The following is a 24,375-nucleotide window of genomic DNA, read 5'->3' on the forward strand; positions in this document are numbered from 1 at the left end:
TGGTTGGATCTCCTTGCAGTCCAAGGGACTCTCAAGAGTCTTCTCCAACACCACAGTTCAAAAGCATCAATTCTTCGGTGCTCAGCTTTCTTTACAGTCCAACTCTCACATCCATACATGACCACTGGAAAAACCATAGCTCAGATTGACTAGATGGACCTTTGTTGGCAAAGTAATGTCTCTGCTTTTGAATATGCTATCTAGGTTGGTCATAACTTTCCTTCTAAGGAGTAAGTGTCTTTTAATTTCATGGCTGCAATCACCATCTGCAGTGATTTTGGAGCCCCAAAAAATAAAGTCTGACACTGTTTCCACTGTTTCCCCATCTATTTGCCATGAAGTGATGGGACCAGATGCCATGATCTTCGTTTTCTGAATGTTGAGTTTTAAGCCAACTTTTTCACTCTCCTCTTTCACTTTCATCAAGAGGCTCTTTAGTTCCTCTTCACTTTCTGCCATAAGGGTGGTGTCATCTGCATATCTGAGGTTATTGATATTTCTCCTAGCAATCTTGATTCCAGCTTGTGCTTCTTCCAGCCCAGCGTTTCTCATGATGTACTCTGCATAGAAGTTAAATAAGCAGGGTAATAATATACAGCCTTGACGTACTCCTTTTCCTATTTGGAACCAGTCTGTTGTTCCATGTCCAGTTACAACTGTTGCTTCCTGACCTGCATACAGGTTTCTCAAGCGGCAGGTCAGGTGGTCTGGTATTCCCATCTCTTTCAGAATTTTCCACAGTTTATTGTGATCCACACAGTCGAAGGCTTTGGCATAGTCAATAAAGCAGAAATAGATGTTTCTGGAACTCTCTTGCTTTTTCGATGATCCAGCACTTTCTTGGTAAAGAAACTGAGATCCAGAAAGGTAAATCACAGAATCGTTATTTATGGTAATCTTAAGAGGAAATCAAGGTTAAATGTCAAGGGTGACATTCAGATGTGAAAAATCTATTTCAGAAGATTGGGGTTTGTGTTAGTTTCCAGGGGCTACCGTGAAGTACCACACACTGGTGGCTTACAGCAACAGAAATGTGATCGCTCTGGGTGAGAAGTCTTTGATCTAGGCGCCTGCAGATCAGGTTTCCCCCTGAAACCTGCAGGGGAAGGAAGATTTCCTTGCCTCGGTCAGCTTCTGGTGGCGCCAGATGTCCCTTGGCTTGTGGCCGCATTCCCTCCACTCTTCACATGCGTTCTCCCGGTGTCTCTTCATCAGGTCCTCCCACTGTACATGTCTGAGCTCTGTGTCCAAATTTCCCCTTCTTATAAGGACACCAGTCATGCTGAATTAGGCCCCACCCTGATGACCTCATCTCAATTGGATTACATTTTCAAAGACTTTATTTCCAAATAAGGCTGAGGTGCTGGTGCTTCGAATTTCAACATAGCTTTTGAGGGAGACACAGTTCAAGTCATTCAAGGTTAAACTGGATTGGTAAAGCTGTCAGAGCATCACTGTGTTATCACAGTTACTCCATAAGTGATAAAACACTGACACTATCTTAGACAATGGTTTGAGGGTTTCCACCAAGTAGAAACTGGCTGCCCTTAGCATTGCTCAGAACACAGAGACAAGGATCAAGCCATCAGTTCTGGCCACCACATTCTAAGAAGGAAATGGATTAAAGGATGGTAGAACACCTCCCTGGCAAGATAGGTGCTGTGAAAAGTTCCACTAGCAGCCCTCTGTGTGTCTTACTCTGTTTTCTATAAGGAAAATCGGGAAAGGAATAGAAGAATATGTTGAGAGAAATTTCTAGGCAAATGATAGTTAACTTGAATTTGTGTCCCAACTCTATTTTTGTTAGGCAAGACACTATGCAGTTTTACATTCATATTTCATCTAACTTCACAGGTGAACGTGTGTATAAAGATATACATATGTACTCTGAAAATCTATGGGCTTAATTAATACTGACTCAATGGACATGGATTTGGGTGGACTCTGGGAGTTGGTAATGGACAGGGCGGCCTGGCGTGCTGCGGTTCATGGGGTCGCAAAGAGTTGGACACAACTGAGCGACTGAACTGAACTGAACTAAATACATATACATATGTATATCTAAAGATCTAGTTAATTGATATTGAGCAAGCATTCTAATTATTTACGTTTCCTTTTTCTTTGAGGATATTTAAAAGAAGAAAATAGAGCTTAGATAAGCATATTGACATTTCAAAGAAAATAGAGCTTAGATAAGCATACTGGGACACTGCAAAGCTAGGAGGCATTTTGAGTTTGACTTTTATGGTGAGTAAAAGGATTTTGAGCAAATGAATATGAAGGGATTGCTGTGTGACCTGCTTTGCAGCAGGTACCTTGAGGGATATGAGAGGAAAATGTGACATACATAAAAATATTAGGAGGGGGGAAAAATGCATGTTCCAGAAAGTGTTGCAGGGACTGGGAAAGGAGGGTGAGCTGGAGGGAGGCTGGAGGCTGGGAGACTCAAGGAGGAGCTGGAACCTGAAAGCTGGATTCTTGGACACCATATCGAGACAACGTGTCTCCCCAGGAATAGTCTGTCTCCCAGGTTCTTGTCACACTCATGGGCCAGGTCCCTGGCTTGTGGTCACTCTGTTGCCTATGTGCCCTTGCTGTCATGCCAGGCAGAGATGAAGAGGTGGTCTGGGACCAGCACGGTGCCTATAGCCCCATGCCCTGGCCTGTAAGACCAGGGAGTTTTCTCAGCACTTTAGAACAAAGTCATCTGTTATCTCCTCATAATCAGATGAAGACAGAAGCAGAAATCACTGGCTTCTCTGAAAGCTTGTGTTTATGATTTCAGTTCAGAGAGGGCTCTGAAAGAAATGCGCCAGCCAGACAGGAAGCAAGCATGCAGGCAGCCTGCCCCTGTCTGCACCGCTGGCTGAGCCTCTGGCCCTCCACGGCCTCAGGGTGATTTAACAGACAGGTCCACCAGCTTTGCCTCTCAGATGCAATTTCTCAGAAGACTCTAGAGTGACCTATAACTCTGTCTCCATAAGCACTGCCTCACTCCCCCACTGCAGATGCGAGAAATGTGCTCTCCCCCAGGTCAGCCCTAGACCTCTCAGATCTAAGACCTGACTCCTGAAAGAAGCCAAAGGGAAGAGGAATGTTGTTTTCCCCTGACACCAATAGCGGGGGTTAGGGACATACCCACAAAATCCCCAAACTTCTCTTAGCCTATCTGTCTCTATGGGATTTGCCCAAACCCTGGTTCATTCCATTTCTGTCTCATACCAGCAACTGAAGAACTTTAGTGGCCCAGGCTGGCTGCTGATGGCAGAAGACACCCTACTAACCAGGCCTACACCGGCCGCTTTCTCAGGGCCCTGTGGAGCTGCCATGGACAAGGGCACCCTGTTCGGGGCTCTTTGTGAGTCAGTCCTCAGCCTTCTCTAAACAAAAACACCCACTGGCACAAGAGTACCTCAGGTCCAGATCACTTCAGTGGCTTTAGATAAAGCGGTAGCAAGAGACACACACGCAGTCTTTCTTCTCGGTTATTTATTGAGCACTCCCGATGTGCCAGGCAGTGCACCAGCCTGGGGATGGAACATTGAGTTCAACCTGATCCCTGCCCCCAGGAGCTCACAGGTTAATCACAAAAGGAGGTGGACACCCAGGGTGGCAAGTGCTGTGATAAAAGTTAGAGGAGATGACAGAACCCCAAGAAGAGACCTGGAGAGACAGAGAAGTTTTCCTGAAGGCAGGATATCTAAGCCAAGATGGAAAAGGTGAGCAGAAGTCAGCTAGGTGACGAGGACACGGGGCAGAAGTCAAAGAGGGGAGAGGGTGCTCCAGGCAGAGGACTGGCTGATCAAAGGCTCGGTTGCAGAAAGAAGCCAGTGCGTCCAAAGAACTTCACGGTTCCTTAGGGCCTAGGAGATAAAACTGGATAAGTGGGCAGGGACCAGATCCCAGAGGGTCTTAGAAGTGATTAAGAAACTGGTGCTTTTTCCGAGAGCAGTAGGGCTCCATTGGAAGAATCTCAGTGGCTGGAGGAAGACCAGGATGTCCAGGCAGGCCCTGGCTCAGCACTAGTTCAGAATTTGAAAGCACACAGAGAAGTGTGAGCTCAGGCCCTGCACTCCAAAGCTCATGGCGCCCATGGGCTGTGCTGGAGATCCAGCCACACTGAGCGTGAGGCATGCCCAAGGCAGCCCTACACTCCAGAGCTCATGGCACCCATGGGCTGCACTGGAGATTCAGCCACGCTGAGCGTGAGGCAATCCCAAGGCACGTGGTGCTAAGACTAAGAGGGTAGGAGCTCACATTTATTGGGTACCCACTGTGTGTCAGGATTTGCACTGAGGCGCCACACATCTGGCATCCAACTCAGTCCTCAAGGCTATTGTAGGGCTCCTGGGACCACCCCCATTTTACAGATGAAAGACCAAGGCTCAAAGAGGTTTCCTTCACAATGTCATCAAACCAGGAAGGGGATGGTACCAAGATGGGAGGTCAGCCAGTGCTCTTTCTCCTCCTCCATGTGGTGTCCCCTCCATGTGGTCCAGAGGGGGTGGGAAGGGCTTCATGGAGGAGACAAGGTGTGAAGAGTTAGAGGACAGTTCCCTGTCCCCGTGTTGCCTCTCAGGCTGTGTTGGGGGGGCTGAGTCAGGTGTGTAGACATGAAGGGAGGCAAATGGGGTGACTGAAGATCCAGGTAAACAGGGACTTTGTCCGTCAGAACCCTGGAGATGAGTCCTGTACCTGCTCTTTAAGGGAAACAGCAGCTTTCCAATGAGTGAAACCAGTGAATAAAGGATATAGTCCCCAGTCCTCTAAATGTGAGGATGTGAGGCTGCCTACATGCTATTAACATGGGATGGGTTTCCTCAGAGATACTTGCTCTGGAAAACCTCCCAAGCCTCTAAGGTTAATTAATAGTCAGAAACTGTAAGTTATATGAATGGAAATGAATAACTGACAAGGATCTAAGATGTCTCCAAGGGAAATAAGGCCTGGACCAGATAGCATAAGGGGTGCATGAGCCAAGTAGGTTCTTCGATAGAGTCCTTGAAGAATGGCATACTCGCTCGCATGCCACCAATGATTCTGGTTCCCCTGAAAGCCCAGAGCTGAGCTTGATTGCTCCCCAAGCCAGCTCACCATGCACCTGGAAAAAGATGTCCCTAGCTGTGTTGACTGAGCCTGGTTCCCAGGCAGTCAGCAAGTTGGGACATTCAGACATCCTATGAAACCTAGCTCTATCACTATGCTCAGTTGACCTCAGAAAATGAAACGAGTTTCCATGACTAGTGGACTCAAATGATTGAAAGGTGAAGCACAAGAAATTAAACAGGGGAGTCAATGCCAAAGCCTTTACAATTTCCCGAGGTTCCCTATACACCAGCCCCCCTGCCCCATTAGTGACCAGTGCAGAGGAGGCTGGAAGGAGGGGATCCTGCCCCTGAAAGGTCCTGGATATAGCCCATCATCAGTGGTGCTCAAACTGAGTTTCCCTTCTGGCCTATTCTCTGCCAGTCTTCCTCACCAACTCCCTCTCCTCCTGCCCCCACTGGGATGATACTTGGTGCTTCCCATGCTGCCGTCACCTTCTTCCCCATCCTGCTCCTCCCCCAGCACCTTGGGCCACATGCTGTTACCCCTCTTCAATCAAAGTGAACCCTCGCTCCTGTGATAGAGACCTTCGGGAGAGGAGTCTTCACACCCTCTCCCCAGGCAGCTGCCCTCCCGTGCCCCACATGCATCACTGTGGAGATGGGCTTTGTGGTTCCCCTCTGAAGTCTCTCTCCGTGCAGGGCCCCCTTTTCCTTTTGCTCTGTACACACTGGAAATGGAGAACGTGTCATCCTCTTTTGCCTGGAGCCAGCCCTCCTGTAGGAATGGCTGAGCCACCCCTCAGTTTTCTCATCTCAGGGGCGGCACACACCCCCTTCTGCTGCAAGTACTGTTTCCGTCCCTGTGGCTTTCCTCTGTCCCCTTTCTGTCCCCCCCTCCAAGGTCTCTGAGCCCTACTGAGCTCTGATGTCTCAAGGCCGGAGAGAAGGTGCCAAGCAGGACGGACGGGGGCGCAGTATGGGAAAGATTAGCTCATCTCTTCTCCGTGCTGTCTGTCTGATTCTGACCTCAATCTGGGACAGTTTGAAAACAGACTCCCCTGCCAAGTTCACCTCACCGTGTACCACTCTCTCCCTGATCCACAGCCCTCTCCCACCATGCTGGCTTACTAGCAAGCCTTTCTGGCTTTACTTCAGCCTAGAAGCTTGACCTAAAGGTCTCCTGGTTGCATTTGAGCCTGGCCATGTCTTCCCATGTCTCCAGTGTCCAGCTCTCCAAATATTCTGCACCATGAGAAGCATCATGCTGAGAGCTGGACTTGAGTCTGGCCTCACTCTGAACTCAGTCGGGTGACTCTGGGCAAGTGATGAAACCTCTGTGAGCCACAGTTTCCACATCTGTAGAATCAGGATAATAATACCTGCCTGTTCCAAAGGTAGTAAGCAAATGAACATGAAGATGCTCTGTAAGGTGGCACTTTCCAAACCACATTCTGCAGAACTTCACTCCCAGGACAGATATTGAGAAACTATTTAGGAAAAAAAAAAAAGGACTTCCTTGGCAGTCCACAGTTAAGACTTCACCTTCCAATGCCTCATGGCCAAAAAACCAAAACATAAAACAGAAACAATACAGTAACACATTCAATAAAGACTTTAAGAATGGTCCACATCAAAAAAGAATCTAAGAGAATCTTTAAATAAAATGGTCCACATATATATATGTATGTGTGTATATATAAATATATATATATATATATATTTTTTTTTTTTTTAAGGAAAAAAAAAAGTTTTATGTCAAGTCTGAGGAAAACTGGCCTTAATCAAATCAGCCAGGTCTTCTTGACTGCAGGGTGTCCCACATCCTTTCGTTTGCTGACATGCATGATGACTCTCCCAGAGCAGAGTACAAAATATAGCTTTGTCTCAAGACTACTTTTTTACACAGACTATCACTAACTTTTTAGGTAACTGATTTCCATAGAACATAGCATATGTTAATATTTATTCTACAAATAATAATAGTCACCACAAGAGTTATTCTATCATCCAGGGCACGAATCCTGGATAATGCCAATTAATCAATGTCTGAAAAAATATTCCCGGAGCTCCTTCAGTCATCTCAGTATTGTGCTGTGGATGGCAGGGGAGAGGGAACTTGGTGCTGAGGGTCTCTCAGTCAGACTCCACCCTTATTTCCCGCCATCCCCACACTGCACTCTGTCACAAACAGCTTGACCAACCCATTGTCCTGTATACACATCTTTCGTGTTCCCAATCTCCTGCCTTTTTCCCATCTTTCTCTCTGCCAAGGTGCCTTCTTCCCATCTCTACCAACATGATGGTAATTCATTCTTCAAGTCTCAGCCAGGACCCACTATTCTGTGAAAGTTTTTCTCACCATTGCAGTGTGTGCTAGAAAGGAATACTGACCCCAACCCAGCAGGGAGCCCCCAGAGGCAGAGAATTATTCTTACTTCCTGACTTTCCCCAAAACCCAGAGTTTGTTTGATCACTGCCCTCTACCCCTTCACAGACCATAAGCGCAATTTCAGCAACTTGAGCTTCCAACTAGGTATGGGTCCTTCTGACCTATAGAGTCAGTGGCGGGCTTGCTGATGTATTCATTCATTCAGTAGATGCTTAGTTTAGGGGACTGCTAGGAACCCAAGGTTGAGTCAGATAAGGATTCTGCCTTTAAGGAGCTCATGGACAGGACAGAAGCATTATCAATTCACTGCAAGTCAGTGTCTTGCGTGTAATAATAGAAATAATGTGGGAGCACAAAATGGGATTCAGGATGACAGCAGATGAGGATCAAGGCAGGCTTCCCAGAAGATGGTCCCAACCTCCACTCCAAGCATCTCCCTACGTATAGAGAAGATGTCATCTAGAGGAGACATGGTAAGGTGATGGGGGTGGTGATGGTTACCTTTATGGAAGAAAGACCACTGGAAAGCTCGTAGGAGGGCAATTCAAGTTCATTCCCTGGATCACAGGAAGGGAGGACTCAGTGGAGCCAGAGGGTTAGGGCAGATGCTGAAAGGGAAAATGTCCCAACATGCACACACACACACAGTCTATGGGAATCCCACTTCCTTGCTTTTCCATCATACCTCTCACCCCTTCTTCCTTCTCACTTGACCTCATTCTTCCTTTCCAAGTCCTCTGTCACCTCACGGTCCTGGGGCCATTCATCGTTACCTCATTGAAACAGCTCAATGTCTGCTCTCAGTAGCTAGAGGTCTGCTTTGGCAAGAGGCTGGTCAGCGCGATGCCCACTCCCTGTGGGGGGCCTTGGGGAGGAAGGTCAGCCTAGAATCAGTGCTTTCTCTTATCTCCCCACAGAAAACCAAAAGAGACGTCAATAATTTTGACCAAGACTTTACCCGGGAAGAGCCAGTACTCACACTCGTGGACGAAGCGATTGTGAAGCAGATCAACCAGGAGGAATTCAAAGGCTTTTCCTACTTTGGTGAAGACCTGATGCCCTGAGCAGCCGCTCCCAGTGAAGTTTGGTGATGCTGCAAGCAGGGGCGCTGGGAAGATTCCTATTTTCCCATCAGATGGTCTTGAACTACTTCTCCCCGGAGCCCAGTCCCTTGTCCACCCTCTATTTATTGCATTCCCTCACCCCGGGGCCAGCTCCTCCCCACTTCCACCTGATGACCAGAAGGCACTCTTGATTCTCGTCTCACCAGTACTGCAGAATTGTGCAGGTTCAGCAGTTCACTGGACCCACTGCTGAGTTTGGTCTGTTGGCAAGCCTGGCTTTGCTCCTCGGGGGCTTCTGGTAAGGAAGGAACTTCAGGTCTTTTACTGCAAAGAAAAGAAGGAAGAAAAAAAGCAAGCAAGACTCTGGCTCTGTTTTTGAACATAGAGTCCTGACAATTCTTGCTTCTCCTCACTCCAGTCCCCCACCCACCACCTGCCACCCTCTGCCATTCTATCCAGAAGAGAAGAAGAGACTGGTGCTTCTTCAGCCCAAGGGTGAGCACCCTCTAGGCGTGCCCAGGAAGGAGTGAGGTTGGAAGACACCCTGATCGGCTCCCTGTGTTGGTTTGCTCTGGAATGGCTCGTCGTCATTTGCTTTGGTTTTAGATTTGGGGCATGCCAAAGTTGTATAAGCATGTATCTTGTGGAAGAAATCGCTCTCCATAGAAAAAGAAATTTGATTTGAACTCTATGAACATTTCAAAAATAGATTATCAAATTTGCTTTCTAATTGGCCAAAAGAAATAAATTCCATTGTTAATACAGGTAGATATTAAAGGGCTAATATACAATGAGAAAATCATCATCCATGGTGTATGCTCTTAATGCTTTCGTGGCACCTGGGGGCTCGGAATTGAGAGAAAAGGAAACTAGTAGAGCTCTTTGTTGTTCAAGTTCTGCCTGAACTCCATGGCTACCCCGCAGAGTGGTCAAGACCCTGGGTTCTAGCAAAACTCAGCTCCCAGATTCTCTCTCCAGTTTCATCCTGAATCCCCAGCATCAACTCTATTTATTTTCTGCAGCAGTGTGTGATTTTTGCGCACTTCTACCAAATGATAGTACTACTGTGTTGTGGTTTTTAAACATTAAACATGTAAAGTTAAATATAAAATATCTGCTTTTGGAACAAGCAGCATGAGGCTAAACATGGGTTATGTAGAGGGTATCAGGAGATTGAAGAGCAACTTATTGGAACACTGACAGGGTGGCAAGATGTTCTCAGAGTGCTGTTTCTGTGTGACATGCAAGGGCAACTCATGTGGACACTATTTAATGGATGTGATGTTACCTCCTGTAGATATGCTACCAGTGTTACGGTCTTTGATTTCCAAGGATTCTCTGTGGCTTTGTGTGTTATGTTTCCCGGAGGTCGTTGGATTATCTATTTCACTGAACTGACTTAGCAGGGAATGGAATCCATTCCAACGATTGCACGTGGATTTCCCAGCTGCCCCTAAATATATATACTTGTGAGTGGCAAAGTGGCACTAATGAAGCTTTTTGCCTTTTGTACATTTGAGATTTTTTGTATATAGTGTTTGCTGCAAGGCCTGTGGAATTAATTCATTGAATTTAGAGGTATCAACTGCTGCATGTTCAGGCATATTATAAACTTTAGTCTATGAAAGAATAATTATAATAATGTCCAGGTGCAATACTCTGTAAGTGTATTGGTTCAAGTTACCGAGAGATAAGGTGTGTTTCCTTCTTTCTTTCTTTTTCTGGGAGGCGGGGGGCGGGAGGAGGGATGTTCTTCATATTGTTTATTTCATTTTGGTTTATTTTAAAAGATGTAAACATGTATTAAGCTATATTAAATCTCACATATAGTTCTCCTGTGCTCTATTATGTCCTGATAGAGATGGGGAAGAGAAAGGAATGTTTTGGATGGTTGTTTCAAAGTTTGGACAGTGACTAGCTCAAGCCCATACAGAGCTGGTGTCCATATTTGCATCTGGCTAGTCGTGGCCTTGGTTACTAGTGATGACATTCACTTCTCTTTTGTTTTGATTTTTGAAAAAACTCAGGTGTAATTATTATCTGTTCTTGTTATAATTTCAAATATTATGCTATATCAACTTGTGTGTTCAGCATACCAGTGAAGAGATGAAGAACAGTAGATTAATTTAATTTATCTTCGGTAACTTGACATAGTAAGGGGAGACTATCTTCCGGAGTTGAGGACAAGCACAGAAACATCTTCATGGTGGCGTCATCTCATTTTTTAGGAAAACATGACAATACTGCCCATCTTACTCACAAATCACTACTGCTCTCTGTTTTCTTCTCTGCTTCCTTCACCCTGATGATTGAACGACCAAGCAAGCTCTTAAACTGTCATGCCGAACGGCCTTGTCCAAAATATTCCCATGTCAGCCAGGGGTTGGACCCTTCCTACAGGACAACTGGCATTTTTGTTGGAAGACAAATAATAATACATTCTACCCAGCAGCTCCAAGCAGTCACTCAAGCAGGTTGCCTGTCTCAGAGATGCCCCCTTCCAGCCCCCAGAGCTGGGCTGACTGGGATGCCTCCTGCATGAAAGCTGGTCAAGTTCTCACACAGGCAGATTCAAATCCTATGTAGTCTATAGAATAGAGCTTTTATGTTCCTTGAATATTCATTGTTTCATTTCGGTTTTCACAAGAGTTTGGAAGCAGACACACTATTACATTTCTGCTAATTCTTTCTAATCTTTCCAACTAGCTTGCTCACTCTTTTTTATTTTTTTTGAGACAAAAAAGGAGGGGAGTGTAAAAAAAATGCCAAAAAAATATATGAAGGATAGCTGTTCTCCTGTGTTCTCTCATTATGGACTTTGTGAAGTGGAAACAATTTTTTTTTCCTCCAAAGGTGAAAAAAATGCATTCTTACATTAAAAAAAAAGAAGGCTAAAAATTACCTCTTTTTAAATTATGTGCAAAGTAATTCTGGCTAAATATAAAATGTATTCAACTTTAGGGATTTTTTTTTTGTATTGTGATACTTTATTTGTACATTTTTTTCCTTTCGGGATGTAATTTTAATCTCTTGCCATTCATTAGTGTTATTTCATTGTAAACATTATTGTGCCAAATGTACTGTATTCAAAAGGATGTGAATGTGTATTGTTTCAGAACCTAATAAATACAATGACGTTAAATCTTGTTTCTGGGTCCTATTGAGCATTTTATCTCCTGGGCTCCATTTTATCTCCTTGGTGAGTGGCAAGGTGGCAGTAATGAAGCTTATTGCCTTTTGGACATTAGTGATTCCAAATCCCAAGCCTAGACAAGGTTTCAACTTTTCTCTTATCCTTTGAAGATGCACAAAGGTGCAAATGACCATATGTGCATCCTCCCCTTGCCCACCCCTGTCTGGCCTCTGCATTTCAGGGACTGCCAACCAGAAGCGTGGAGGGGGCCTGAGCACACTGGATGCGTCGGCCCTGGGCTGCCTGGGCATGAAGCTGCCTTGGAGTGCTGGGAGATGGCCAAGCAACACTGAAAGCACTTCATTCTCAGCTTTCTAGAGAAGAAAAGACTAGATCTTCTTGCAACCCATTCAGTCCTCTTCAAGACTCAGTTTTGAGGACCAGCTGCTCAGAACTTCAGACCTTAGGAATCCAAGAAGCTCCTACGAGGCTGGAAACCTCCCATGACTTACGTATACTATCCTGAAGGTACTCACCTCTCAGTCCCTTCCCCCTCCCCCACCAGCAACCTCATCTGCCTACCTGAAGAGGTAAGCATGGATCTCCAGACCCACTCCAAGAAGAAGGTTGTTCAGTTCAGTTCAGTCTCTCAGTCACGTCCAACTCTTTGCAACCCCATGGACTGCAGCATGTCAGGCCTCCCTGTCCATCGCCAACTCTCAGAGTTTACTCAAACTCATGTCCATTGAGTCGGTGATGCCATCCAACCATCTCATCCTCTGTCGTCCCCTTCTCCTCCTGCCTTCACTCTTTCCCAGAATTGGGGTCTTTTCTGATGAGTCAGTTCTTCACATCAGGTGGCCAAAGTTTTGAAGTTTCAGCTTCAGCATCAGTCCTTCCAATGAATATTCAGGACTGATTTCCTTTAAGATGGACTGGTTGGATCTCCTTGTAGTCCAAGGGACTCTCAAAAGTCTTCTCCAACACCACAGTTCAAAGGCATCAATTCTTTGGTGCTCAGCTTTCTTTATAGTCCAACTCTCACATCCATACATGACTATTGGAAAAACCATAGCTTTAACTAGATGGACCTTCATTGGCAAAGTAATGTCTCTGCTTTTTAATATGCTGTCTAGGTTGGTCATAACTTTTCTTCCAAGGAGCAAGTGAAGCAAGAAGGTTGTATTTATCACCATTTTCCTCTCTGATTCAGACAGCTGTTTCTAGGTAAATGACCATCCTAGGAGAAACAAGCTTCCCACCAGCATGTCTGAGTTTAAATAAAAAGAAAATCGAATTAAAAGATCTTGTTCTTAGAAGATCAGAAGACATCTCCAAGCATTTTACTGAATGAAATATGACCGGTCTACACATCCCTTGCCTAGTGGTCCAGAAGAGACAGCCCCAGAGTCCTGGAGATGAGGAAATTCATTCTCCCCAAATCCATGTGCTCGATAAATCACCTTGAAGCTATAAAAAATGTCAATTGCTGATCAGAGTACCTGGTTTAGAACCTCTTCCCTCAATTCCAATATGTTCTAGAAGAGGAAGTCAAGCAATGCCATGCCTATTCCAGGAAAACCATGGCCACTGGTCCCTGGCAAGGGCTAGGTGGCTCCAGAGCTGCTTCAAGAAAGCCTATCTGTGTGACTTTGCCCCTGAACTGAGAAACAACAGGTCTAACAGATTTCTCGCAGAGGGAATCTATGGGAAGACTAGTTCTCTATTTCCATGGACCTGAGTACAGTCCAGTGCTTGGATTACCAGGAGCCTGAAGATCTCCATGCAATAAAATTACTAAACCACAAAGTGTGTGTTGTCATAGTGCTTACAGTAGCAGAGAGATGGAGGGGAAAACAGCACAGAAGCCACATCACGAAGTCGGGTTTTCAATTTAAAGTTCTTCAGCCTAGGTAACAATACGACTTGGGTGGTATGTTTGAAACTAGACCTGAAGGATGAGGAGCTGTCCTAATCAGGAATACACCCTCTGGGGACCAGCTGATTGGATAAATAGGCAGTGTTTATTTAGAAGGTACTACAAGTGCTTCTTTCCCATTCTGTTGTTTTCCTCTATTTCTTTGCATTGATCGCTGAAGAAGGCTTTCTTATGTCTTCTTGCTGTTCTTTGGAACTCTGCATTCAGATGTTTATATCTTTCCTTTTCTCCTTTGCTTTTTGCTTCTCTTCTTTTCACAGCTATTTGTAAGGCCTCCCCAGACAGCCATTTTGCTTTTTTGCATTTCTTTTCCATGGGGATGGTCTTGATCCCTGTCTCCTATACAATGTCACGAACCTCATTCCATAGTTCATCAGGCACTCTATCTATCAGATCTAGGCCCTTAAATCTATTTCTCACTTCCACTGTATAATCGTAAGGGATTTGATTTAGGTCATACCTGAATGGTCTAGTGGTTTTCCCTACTTTCTTCAATTTAAGTCTGAATTTGGCAATAAGGAGTTCATGGTCTGAGCCACAGTCAGCTCCTGGTCTTGTTTTTGCTGACTGTATAGAGCTTCTTCATCTTTGGCTGCAAAGAATATAATCAGTCTGATTTTGGTGTTGACCATCTGGTGATGTCCATGTATTGAGTCTTCTCTTGTGTTGTTGGAAGAGGGTGTTTGTTATGATCAGTGCATTTTCTTGGCAAAACTCTATTAGTCTTTGCCCTGCTTCATTCCGTATTCCAAGGCCAAATTTGCCTGTTACTCCAGGTGTTTCTTGACTTCCTACTTTTGCATTCCAGTCCCCTATAATGAAAAGGACATCTTTTTTTGGGTGTTAGTTCTAGAAGGTCTTGTAGGTCTTCATAGACCCGTTCAACTTCAGCTTCTTCAGCGTTACTGGTTGGGGCATAGACTTGGATTATTGTGATATTGAATGGTTTGCCTTGGAAACGAACCGAGATCATTCTGTCGTTTTTGAGATTGCATCCAAGTACTGCATTTCGGACTCTCTTGTTGACCATGATAGCCACTCCATTTCTTCTGAGGGATTCCTTCCTGCAGTAGTAGATATAATGGTCATCTGAGTTAAATTCACCCGTTCCAGACCATTTCAGTTCGCTGATTCCTAGAATGTCGACATTCACTCTTGCCATCTCTTGTTTGACCACTTCCAATTTGCCTTGATTCATGGACCTGACATTCCAGGTTCCAATGCAATATTGCTCTTTACAGCATCAGACCTTGCTTCTATCACCAGTCACATCCACAGCTGGGTATTCTTTTTGCTTTGGCTATATCCTTTCATTCTTTCTGGAGTTATTTCTCCACTGATCTCCAGTAGCATATTGGGCAACTACTGACCTGGGGAATTTCTCTTTCAGTATCCTATCATTTTGCCTTTTCATACTGTTCATGGGGTTCTCAAGGCAAGAATACTGAAGTGGTTTGCTGCTGGGAGCCGGCATATTGCATATTGAGTGAGGATCTGTAATAGCTCAACTGGAATTCTATCACTGCCGGGAGCCAGCGTGAGGCACTCGTGAGGCACTCCGCCCATGACAAAGGTCATGAGGAAGGAGGCTCGGCATACGCAAAGGCGGGATCGAGCCTCAGGAGTCCCCCTGGAAATTCTCGAGCATCTAGCCCCAAAACCAGAGTCTGCCTACTTTCTGCTTTGTGCTTTCACCTACACCTCTGACTTTACGGGGGGCTGTCCCCCACTACCTCTCTCTGAAAAAAGAGTTAGCTCACAGCTCCAGTTAATAATTCCTGGGTGTGACAGTGTTTAACCTACAAACTCCTTTGGAAATCCTCTAGCCTGCCTGAATGGGTTTTTCCGGCCACATGTGATTGTTCAGAGCCTCCCAACTGTGAGAGGCAGGAGATGTTCTAAACTGCCTAAACACAGATTCCTTTGAGTAGTTAAAAGATTGATTAGAAAATGTATTGGTGAAGGGTTTTTCACTTGTTGGGCCAATGTTTGCTGCTAAGTCTCCATACTCCTACTGTGTCCTTGGCAGTGTATTGATTGATATAATGGGTGTATAGAAATGTAAAATGCAGCTTTGTTCAATGCTTTTTGGAAGGCTGGCGCCTGACTTTGGAATAATCACCTTTAGAGAAAGATAAGTTTCTTAAAATGTTAACAGGCCTCCGGGCCAGAAGATGATGTCAATCACCTGAACTTTTGCATATGATAAGTTTGCAGGAAGAAAGCCTGGCTTGCTGCATGACTCTACCCCTTCCCCCATTATCCTCTATGCATACCTTAAGGTATAAAAACTACTTTGGAAAATAAAGTGCGGGCCTTGCTCACCAACGCTTGGTCTCCCCATGTCATTCTTCCCTTTAACTTCCAGCTGAGTGTCCATCTGGAGCGTGGATGTCCTCTGCGACCATTTATTTGCCTGGGCTTCTAAGACCCACTCGAGAAGGTGTCTAAGGTGGGGCACCTTCCGCTATTCGAGAGGGCGCCTGCGGCCTCCGTGGTCAGAGCTAACCTGGTGTCACGGGTTATATTGATTTTCCGCGTAAACCAAGCCACTCAGCTTCTTTTCTCCACTGAATTTTCTTACTGAGCTATCCTTATTTCAGCCGCTTTTCTCCACTGAATTTCCTCACTGAGCTATCCTTATTCTATTACTCTTTGTATCCTTAATTAAAGTGTAATTAAGCAGTTATTCCCTGACCCTCGCCTAGCCGTCTCTCCTTCGAATACCCTGGATCAGCCGGGGCTGGTCCCCGGCAGGTGGCGCCCGAACAGGGACTTCGAAGGTAAGCTCCCTGCAATTAGGGTCATCAGCCCTTTTTGCTCCCCGTTCTCGGAACAACTGGGTCATCAGCTCTCTTGTTCCCCCACGGAGCAGTTTGGGTCATCAGCTCTACTGCTCCCCCCTCGAAACAGTTTGGGTCATCAGCCTTCTGTTTCCCCCCCGGGACAATCTGGGTCACCAGCCCTATTGTCCTTCCAATGTTCGGGACGGCTAGGACCCCACTCAAGGGTGCCGCGGACCCCCCTGTAGGATAGACAGGGCTGAGGAGTGGGAAGTGTTGAAAGTGTTGAAGACTTAGAGAAAACGGTTTCTGAAGTTAAAAGGCCAAAGAAAAGCCTGATCTTTTAAAAGCTAAAAGCTTTATCTTCTATTATACTTAATTTTCTGACATGGGTAACACTGAAACTAAGAATGGCAACTCTTTATACAAGTAATCTTCAAACTGTTAAAGAGGCTACTGTTAATTTAGATACTTGGGTAAAGGTAAAAAACAACTAAAAACTTATCCTATAAATATGATTAAAAATGTTCTGGACCCTCCTCATGAGGCTGTGGGATAGCCTATGGGAGAAGCTATAGCGGTGGATGGTAGTGGGTCTCCACCTTCTGCGCAGATCATATTTTCTGCCATTGACAAAAGAAAGGAGGGAGACTGTGCTCTACCTCCCGAGGAAGGAGAGGACTTACAGGACGCTGCGGCCGGGCGCCCTGACAAGCCCCCTCCCCCTCTACTACACAAACCTTTAAAAATTTATCCAACAATTTCTGATTTAAGGCGACTACCCCACCTCCGCTTACACCTCCCAGGGCCTAAAAATTCCCCAGTTTACATCCAAAGCCTCCCAGAGCATTGCCTAAGGCTAAAAAAGATTTAAAAAAAAAAAAAAAAAAAAAAAAATTCTTTTAAACAAAGGAGCTTTTAAAGAATACACAATATACAGAGCCTGCTCATTGCAGAAAAACCCCTGGGGGGGGGGGGGGGCCTCACCCAAGCAAAAATAAAAACAAAACAAAAAAAAAAAAGTAAAAAAGGAAAAAAAGTAGAGAAAGATGTAAAGATAGAGAAAGAGCTAGACTGAAAAAGAGGAACGGAGAAAGAAGGAATCAGGGAACGCATCAAGATAGAGAAAAGAAGTTAAAAAAAAAAGAGATAACAGAAAAAGATAAAAAGAAAAAAAAAATTAAGGAAGAGAAGAGGATAAAGAGAAAGAAACGAAGGAAAGAAGGGTAGCGAAAAAAGAAGGGTGAAAAAAAAGTGAGAAAGGCAGGAAGAGAGAGAGAAAGACAGTAAGAGACGCTGTGACCAGGTGCCCTGGCGAGCTCCCTCCCGCTCTGCTCAAACCTTTAAAAAACAAAAAACTTATCCACCACTTTCTGATTTAAGGCCATCGCCGCCGCCTCCGTTTGCGCCTTTCAGGGCTCAAGAGTTCCCCACTTTGCCCCCAAAGCCTCTCAAAGTGTTACCTAAGCCTGAAAAAAAAAAAAAAAAAAAAAAAAGTTTTTTAAACAGTGGAGCTTTTAAAACAGACTGCCTGCACAATATGCAGAGCGTGCTCCTTGGAGAAAACCCCCTCAGGGGGGTCTCACCCAGGCTAAGAGAAAAACCGTAAGGGGATTTAACAACAATATTAACCCTTGACTAGCTGGTTACTCCAATTCCAATGGGAGTGGCTGGCCCCCTGCCTGAGGGCATTGTAGGACTTGTGCTAGGGCGAAGCTCGCTTTCTTAAAAAAAAAAAAAAAAAAATTCGGTGGTACATGGTGTAGTAGATTCTGATTATATTGGAGAAATTAGTTTTGATCTCGCAGCCTACCAAAACTGCAAATTAATAAAGGTCAAAGAATAACACAGTTTTTGCTTTTACCTTATCAGACAGGAAAAAACTTGACTTCTCAAGCTAAGAGCCACAGAATATTTGGATTTAGTGATCTAGCTTTTTGGGTGCAGAAAATTACAGCTCCAAGGCCTTTAAAAGATCTTTTAATTCAAAAAAGTAAAATCTCAGGGCTATTAGAAACAAGAACAGACGTCTCTTAACATTGCTGGGAAAGACTGACCCAGCTCCTGGCCAACACATACTACTGAAAATGAGTTGGTGGTATTAGAGAAAGTGGTATGCGGGGTGGGAATGCTGTAGAAAAAAAAGGTGAGGGAGCGTTTAAAACCTTGAAGAGTAGTGAGTTCCCCGTTGCTGGAAGTATTCAAACAAAGATTAGATGGTTGCTTGTCATCTAAAAAGCTATAGACCAGATTTAGTTTACAAAACGATAATTGGAAAAGCTTATAAAGATATTGTGCAACACCTCTTTACTTGCTTCTCATATTTAGGTGCCAAAAGTTTTAAAAATTGATAATGCCCATTTAAAGATTGTTTACTAACTTTAAATGATTTCCAAAAATTATTAGGGGTTATTAGGGGACAGTAATTAGATACACCCACATTTAAAACTGACTACTGCAGATTTAAAGCCTTTGATTACTTAAAAAGCAATCCTAATTCCAGTTCTAAGAGAAAGTTGACTAAATGAGACAGTCAGCTCTTGTTAAAGTAGATGAGACTTTAAATGATCAGTTAATTAGGATTAATATTACCAAAAGATGAGATTAAACTATTCTTGCCACAAAACATACACCTACAAGGCGCTTGAGACAAAAAGGCCCATTGGTTCCATCTATCAGTGACCCCAAGAAAAATAGTTTTATCTTTTCCCAGCTTGGTGACACAATTAATTATAAAAGGAGGAAAAAAGAAGTGTAGAACTTTTTAGAAAACAAGTAACAAATATAATAATTTCACTCAATAAGGATCAACTGCAAGTCTTTTACAAAATAGTGATGATTGACAAGTTGCCTGATAGATTTCAGGAGTCAAATTTTGTTTCATTTGCCCTCAAGCCCCCACAGTAGTTAAAAGTTCAAAAATGTTAGATTGGAAGTTTGAAGATACCTGTGGAACTTTCTAACCCTATGTAGTTCCCTACGCTCCCCTTTACCCTATGGGGGAGGGACATGCTATCTCAAATAAGAGATATTCAGAGAAGGAGTTTTCTCAATTTCTTAGTTATCAACAGGAGGTACAATTAACAAGACTTTATATGTTGTTATAAATACATAATATAAATATATTTACATAATTACAGTTTGCCTAGTTAGGTATGGGTATAAATAAAATATAATAAAGGTATACCTAATTCTATTTATAGATCTATACTTGATTAATTTGTATATAAATATGTATGCCATATATGCATATTATATATATACTGTATAATTAAATATGTATTACAGTAATATAATGTGTGAGTGGCTGATATTAATTGGTATGGATTGATGTACTGTGATATATGTTCTATATACCGTATAATTATATATGTGTGACATGTATTATTGCAGTACATTGGTTTGTGTTGGTTGGTATTAGCTGTGTACGTATTGTATTGCTGTAATATATATATTAATATATTAATTATAAAGATTAATTCAAGTATATCGATTTATATATATTATATGGTAACAAGTATAAACTATATAAATACATTTTACATTTAGGTATATCTGTATACTAAAATGAGATAAGGAGGTTATACATTTATTATTTAAATTTGTACAGAGACCTAAACTAAACATTAGACCTAAATTAACATATCTTTAAATTCATGTTGTTAAAATGTAAATTTTAAAAATTAAAAAATTAAATTGACAACTGCTTGACAATTCCTTTGCCATAAAACCCCCATAGGTGTAATTGGGGAAGCCAGGCAAAAAATTGGTTTTATGGCAAAACGGCTCCCTAGAGTGGGTCCATCTTCCCGCTCAAACTAAAAAAGTAGTGGCTTCTTATCTAGGATTAATAGCTACTTTGATATTAAAAGAAAAAAGCGGAACATTGAATTATTTGGTAAAGAGCCATCAGAAATTGTAATTCCATATAATAAAAAACAACTTGATGTGCTTCTAATGTTTGAAAATTGGCAGATTACTATAAGAAACTATTTTGGTCAAAATTTTTGCATCATTTTCCTTCACATGTTTTGCTGAATTTTATATCCAGACATCCAGTTATTTTTCCTGTCAGATGTAAACAGTCTCCTATTCCAAATGCTCAGATAGCCTTTACTGACAGGTCAGCAAATGGTAAAGCCTCCATAGTTACTAAAAATCACCAAAAGGTTTTAGAAACACAGGAAACTTCAGCTCAAAGAGCTGAACTAACAGCAGTCATAGAGGCTTTTGCTATGTTTACAGATGAGGAATTTAATCTTTACTCTGACTCTCAGTATGTGGTCAGGCTGATTCCACACATTGAAACTGCGGTTTTGCCTGAAAATAAAACTACCATATTTCATTTGTTAACTAAGTTACAGCAACAAATTTGGAAAAAAAAATATTTTTCATTGGACACATTCTGGCTCATTCCAGATTGCCTGGCCCTTTAAATGCCTTTAATGATTTGGCTGACTTGTTAACCAGAAATACAGTGGCTACTGTGATTGAGGAGGCCAGAGCCTCTCACTCACTTCATCATCAATACGCTACTGCTTTAAGATATCAATTCCAAATTCCCAGAGAGACTGCTCGAGAGATTGTGCGTTCTTGCTTACACTGCCCCACTGTTTATAATAGTCTACCTATGGGAGTTAATCCTCATGGTCTCAAACCTAACGTACTCTGACAAATAGATGTAACTCATGTTTCTTCATTTGGAAAACTGTCTTTTGTTCATGTAACTGTAAATACCTTTTCTCACGTTATTATTACAACTGCTTGTACCGGAGAGGCAGGTAAAGATGTGATACAACATCTCTTTACTTGTTTTTCATATTTGGGCCTGCCAAAAGCTCTGAAAACTGACAATGCTCCTGCTTACACTTCTAAGTCTTTTCAGAAATTTTGTATAAAGTTTCAAATTAAACATAATACAGGCATCCCTTATTATCCACAGGGACAAGCCATTGTTGAAAAAACGCATCAAACATTAAAAATCCAAATTCAAAAACTAAAAGAAGGGGAGTTTAAGTATAGTTCTCCCCATCAAATCTTGCAACATGCTCTTTTCGTAATAAATATTTTAAATACTGATTCAGCTGGAATTACTGAAATGCTTCCCATTGGTGCCTGGAGCAATTAAATACATAACCATTAGTCAAATGGAAGGACCTCCTCTCAGGACAATGGAAGGGTCCTGACCCATTATTAACTATCGGTCGAGGATGTGCGTGTATTTTTCCACAGAATGCAGATTCTCCAATTTAGACAGGCTGATTCGCCATGTTGCAGATCCCCAGACATCCAGTTCACCCATTGCTTCGATCACAAAAGAGGAGCCCGCCAAAAGGGGAGGCAAGATAAACATCGAGATCCCGGCGGGACCGACAGGGCTGCTGCAGCGCGAACTCCAACCAGAAAATAATTCTACTATTCTGTTTTGGCTTGTCTACCCTCTCCTTATGTTTTTCTCTTTACCAACGATTCTGGAAAACTTAATGTACATGTGACTTTAAACTGGTGGACCCAATGTAGTGACCTGTGAACAATGTATGCTCTCATCTTGTTTAAACCCTCAATATAATGTTTGCTCCTTTGTAGTGTTACAACGTCCACCTTATCTTATAATGTAACCACTTATTGATATAACTATAGTCTTGCTGTATTACAACAACTTCAGGATTTAATGCGATTGCGACGATTTGTGGGCTTACTTATTTTAGGAATATCAGCTTTAATAACCGCAATTACTTCTGTTACTGTGGCAGCAATATCATTGACTCAACAAGTGCATACTGCCCAATATGTTGATACCATGTCTAAAAATGTTTCACTAACTCTAACAACACAAAAAGCTATAGATAGGAAATTAGAGATGAGAGTAGACGCCTTAGAAGAGGCAATAATGCATATTGGGACTGATTTACAGGCTTTAAAAGTGAAAATGGCTTTGTCTTGCCACGCTGATTACCGGTAGATATGCGTGACATCTTTAAAGGTAAACGAGACAGATTATGAATGGAAAAAAATAAAAAATCATATCTCAGGTGTTTGGAACAGCTCTGACATTGGCCTGGACTTAGGGAAACTTCATAATCAAATACAGACCCTGGAACACTCTCGACTGGATTTTACTGCCGCTGGGGCAGCTAATGACTTTTTTCACACTTTCTCTAACTTCATTTCAGGAAAAAACATTCTGTCTAATATCCTTGGATACATCGCTGCTGGTGCTTTAGTTTTGCTTCTCATATTCATTCTTCCTTGTATTGTCAGGATTCTTCGGTAGAACATTCAGAAGCTCGCGACTGAGCTGCATCTGGCTGTTTTAAGAAATAAAAAAGGGGGAGATGCTGGGAGCCGGCATATTGCATATTGAGTGAGGATCTGTAATAGCTCAACTGGAATTCTATCACTGCCGGGAGCCAGCGTGAGGCACTCGTGAGGCACTCCACCCATGACAAAGGTCATGAGGAAGGAGGCTCGGCATACGCAAAGGCGGGATCGAGCCTCAGGAGTCCCCCTGGAAATTCTCGAGCATCTAGCCCCAAAACCAGAGTCTGCCTACTTTCTGCTTTGTGCTTTCACCTACACCTCTGACTTTACGGGGGGCTGTCCCCCACTACCTCTCTCTGAAAAAAGAGTTAGCTCACAGCTCCAGTTAATAATTCCTGGGTGTGACAGTGTTTAACCTACAAACTCCTTTGGAAATCCTCTAGCCTGCCTGAATGGGTTTTTCCGGCCACATGTGATTGTTCAGAGCCTCCCAACTGTGAGAGGCAGGAGATGTTCTAAACTGCCTAAACACAGATTCCTTTGAGTAGTTAAAAGATTGATTAGAAAATGTATTGGTGAAGGGTTTTTCACTTGTTGGGCCAATGTTTGCTGCTAAGTCTCCATACTCCTACTGTGTCCTTGGCAGTGTATTGATTGATATAATGGGTGTATAGAAATGTAAAATGCAGCTTTGTTCAATGCTTTTTGGAAGGCTGGCGCCTGACTTTGGAATAATCACCTTTAGAGAAAGATAAGTTTCTTAAAATGTTAACAGGCCTCCGGGCCAGAAGATGATGTCAATCACCTGAACTTTTGCATATGATAAGTTTGCAGGAAGAAAGCCTGGCTTGCTGCATGACTCTACCCCTTCCCCCATTATCCTCTATGCATACCTTAAGGTATAAAAACTACTTTGGAAAATAAAGTGCGGGCCTTGCTCACCAACGCTTGGTCTCCCCATGTCATTCTTCCCTTTAACTTCCAGCTGAGTGTCCATCTGGAGCGTGGATGTCCTCTGCGACCATTTATTTGCCTGGGCTTCTAAGACCCACTCGAGAAGGTGTCTAAGGTGGGGCACCTTCCGCTATTCGAGAGGGCGCCTGCGGCCTCCGTGGTCAGAGCTAACCTGGTGTCACGGGTTATATTGATTTTCCGCGTAAACCAAGCCACTCAGCTTCTTTTCTCCACTGAATTTTCTTACTGAGCTATCCTTATTTCAGCCGCTTTTCTCCACTGAATTTCCTCACTGAGCTATCCTTATTCTATTACTCTTTGTATCCTTAATTAAAGTGTAATTAAGCAGTTATTCCCTGACCCTCGCCTAGCCGTCTCTCCTTCGAATACCCTGGATCAGCCGGGGCTGGTCCCCGGCAGTTTGCCATTCCCTTCTCCAGTGGACCACATTCTGTCAGATCTCTCCACCATGACCTGCCCATCTTGGGTTGCCCCACGGGCATGGCTTAGTTTCATTGAGTTAGACAAGGCTGTAGTCCTAGTGTGATTAGATTGACTAGTTTTCTGTGAGTATGGTTTCAGTGTGTTTGCCCTCTAATGCCCTCTTGCAACACCTACCATCTTACTTGGGTTTCTCTTACCTTGGGCGTGGGGTATCTCTTCATGGCTGCTCCAGCAAAGCACAGCCATTGCTCCTTACCTTGGACGAGGGATATCTCCTCACCGCCATCCTTCCTGACCTTCAACGTGGGATAGCTCCTCTAGGCCCTCCTGCACCCGTGCAGCCACAGCTCCTTGGACATG

At 43.5% G+C, this 24,375-nt stretch overlaps 1 protein-coding gene across 3 annotated transcripts in view; it reads left to right on the top strand.

Moving 5' to 3' along the window:
* The window catches only part of PRKCE (protein kinase C epsilon), a 543,326-nt gene extending 531,678 nt beyond the window's left edge, over nucleotides 1-11,648 (top strand). For all 3 annotated transcript variants that reach the window (XM_006054783.4, XM_025262284.3, XM_044925876.1), the window contains one exon: nucleotides 8,355-11,648. In XM_006054783.4, coding sequence (XP_006054845.1) covers nucleotides 8,355-8,501 — 147 coding nt within the window. In that variant the 3' untranslated portion in view covers nucleotides 8,502-11,648. The remainder of the gene's footprint in view (nucleotides 1-8,354) is intronic.
* Nucleotides 11,649-24,375: the final 12,727 nt, after the last annotated feature.

Source organism: Bubalus bubalis, chromosome 12, assembly GCF_019923935.1.
Source record: "Bubalus bubalis isolate 160015118507 breed Murrah chromosome 12, NDDB_SH_1, whole genome shotgun sequence".
Classification (NCBI taxonomy): domain Eukaryota; kingdom Metazoa; phylum Chordata; class Mammalia; order Artiodactyla; family Bovidae; genus Bubalus; species Bubalus bubalis.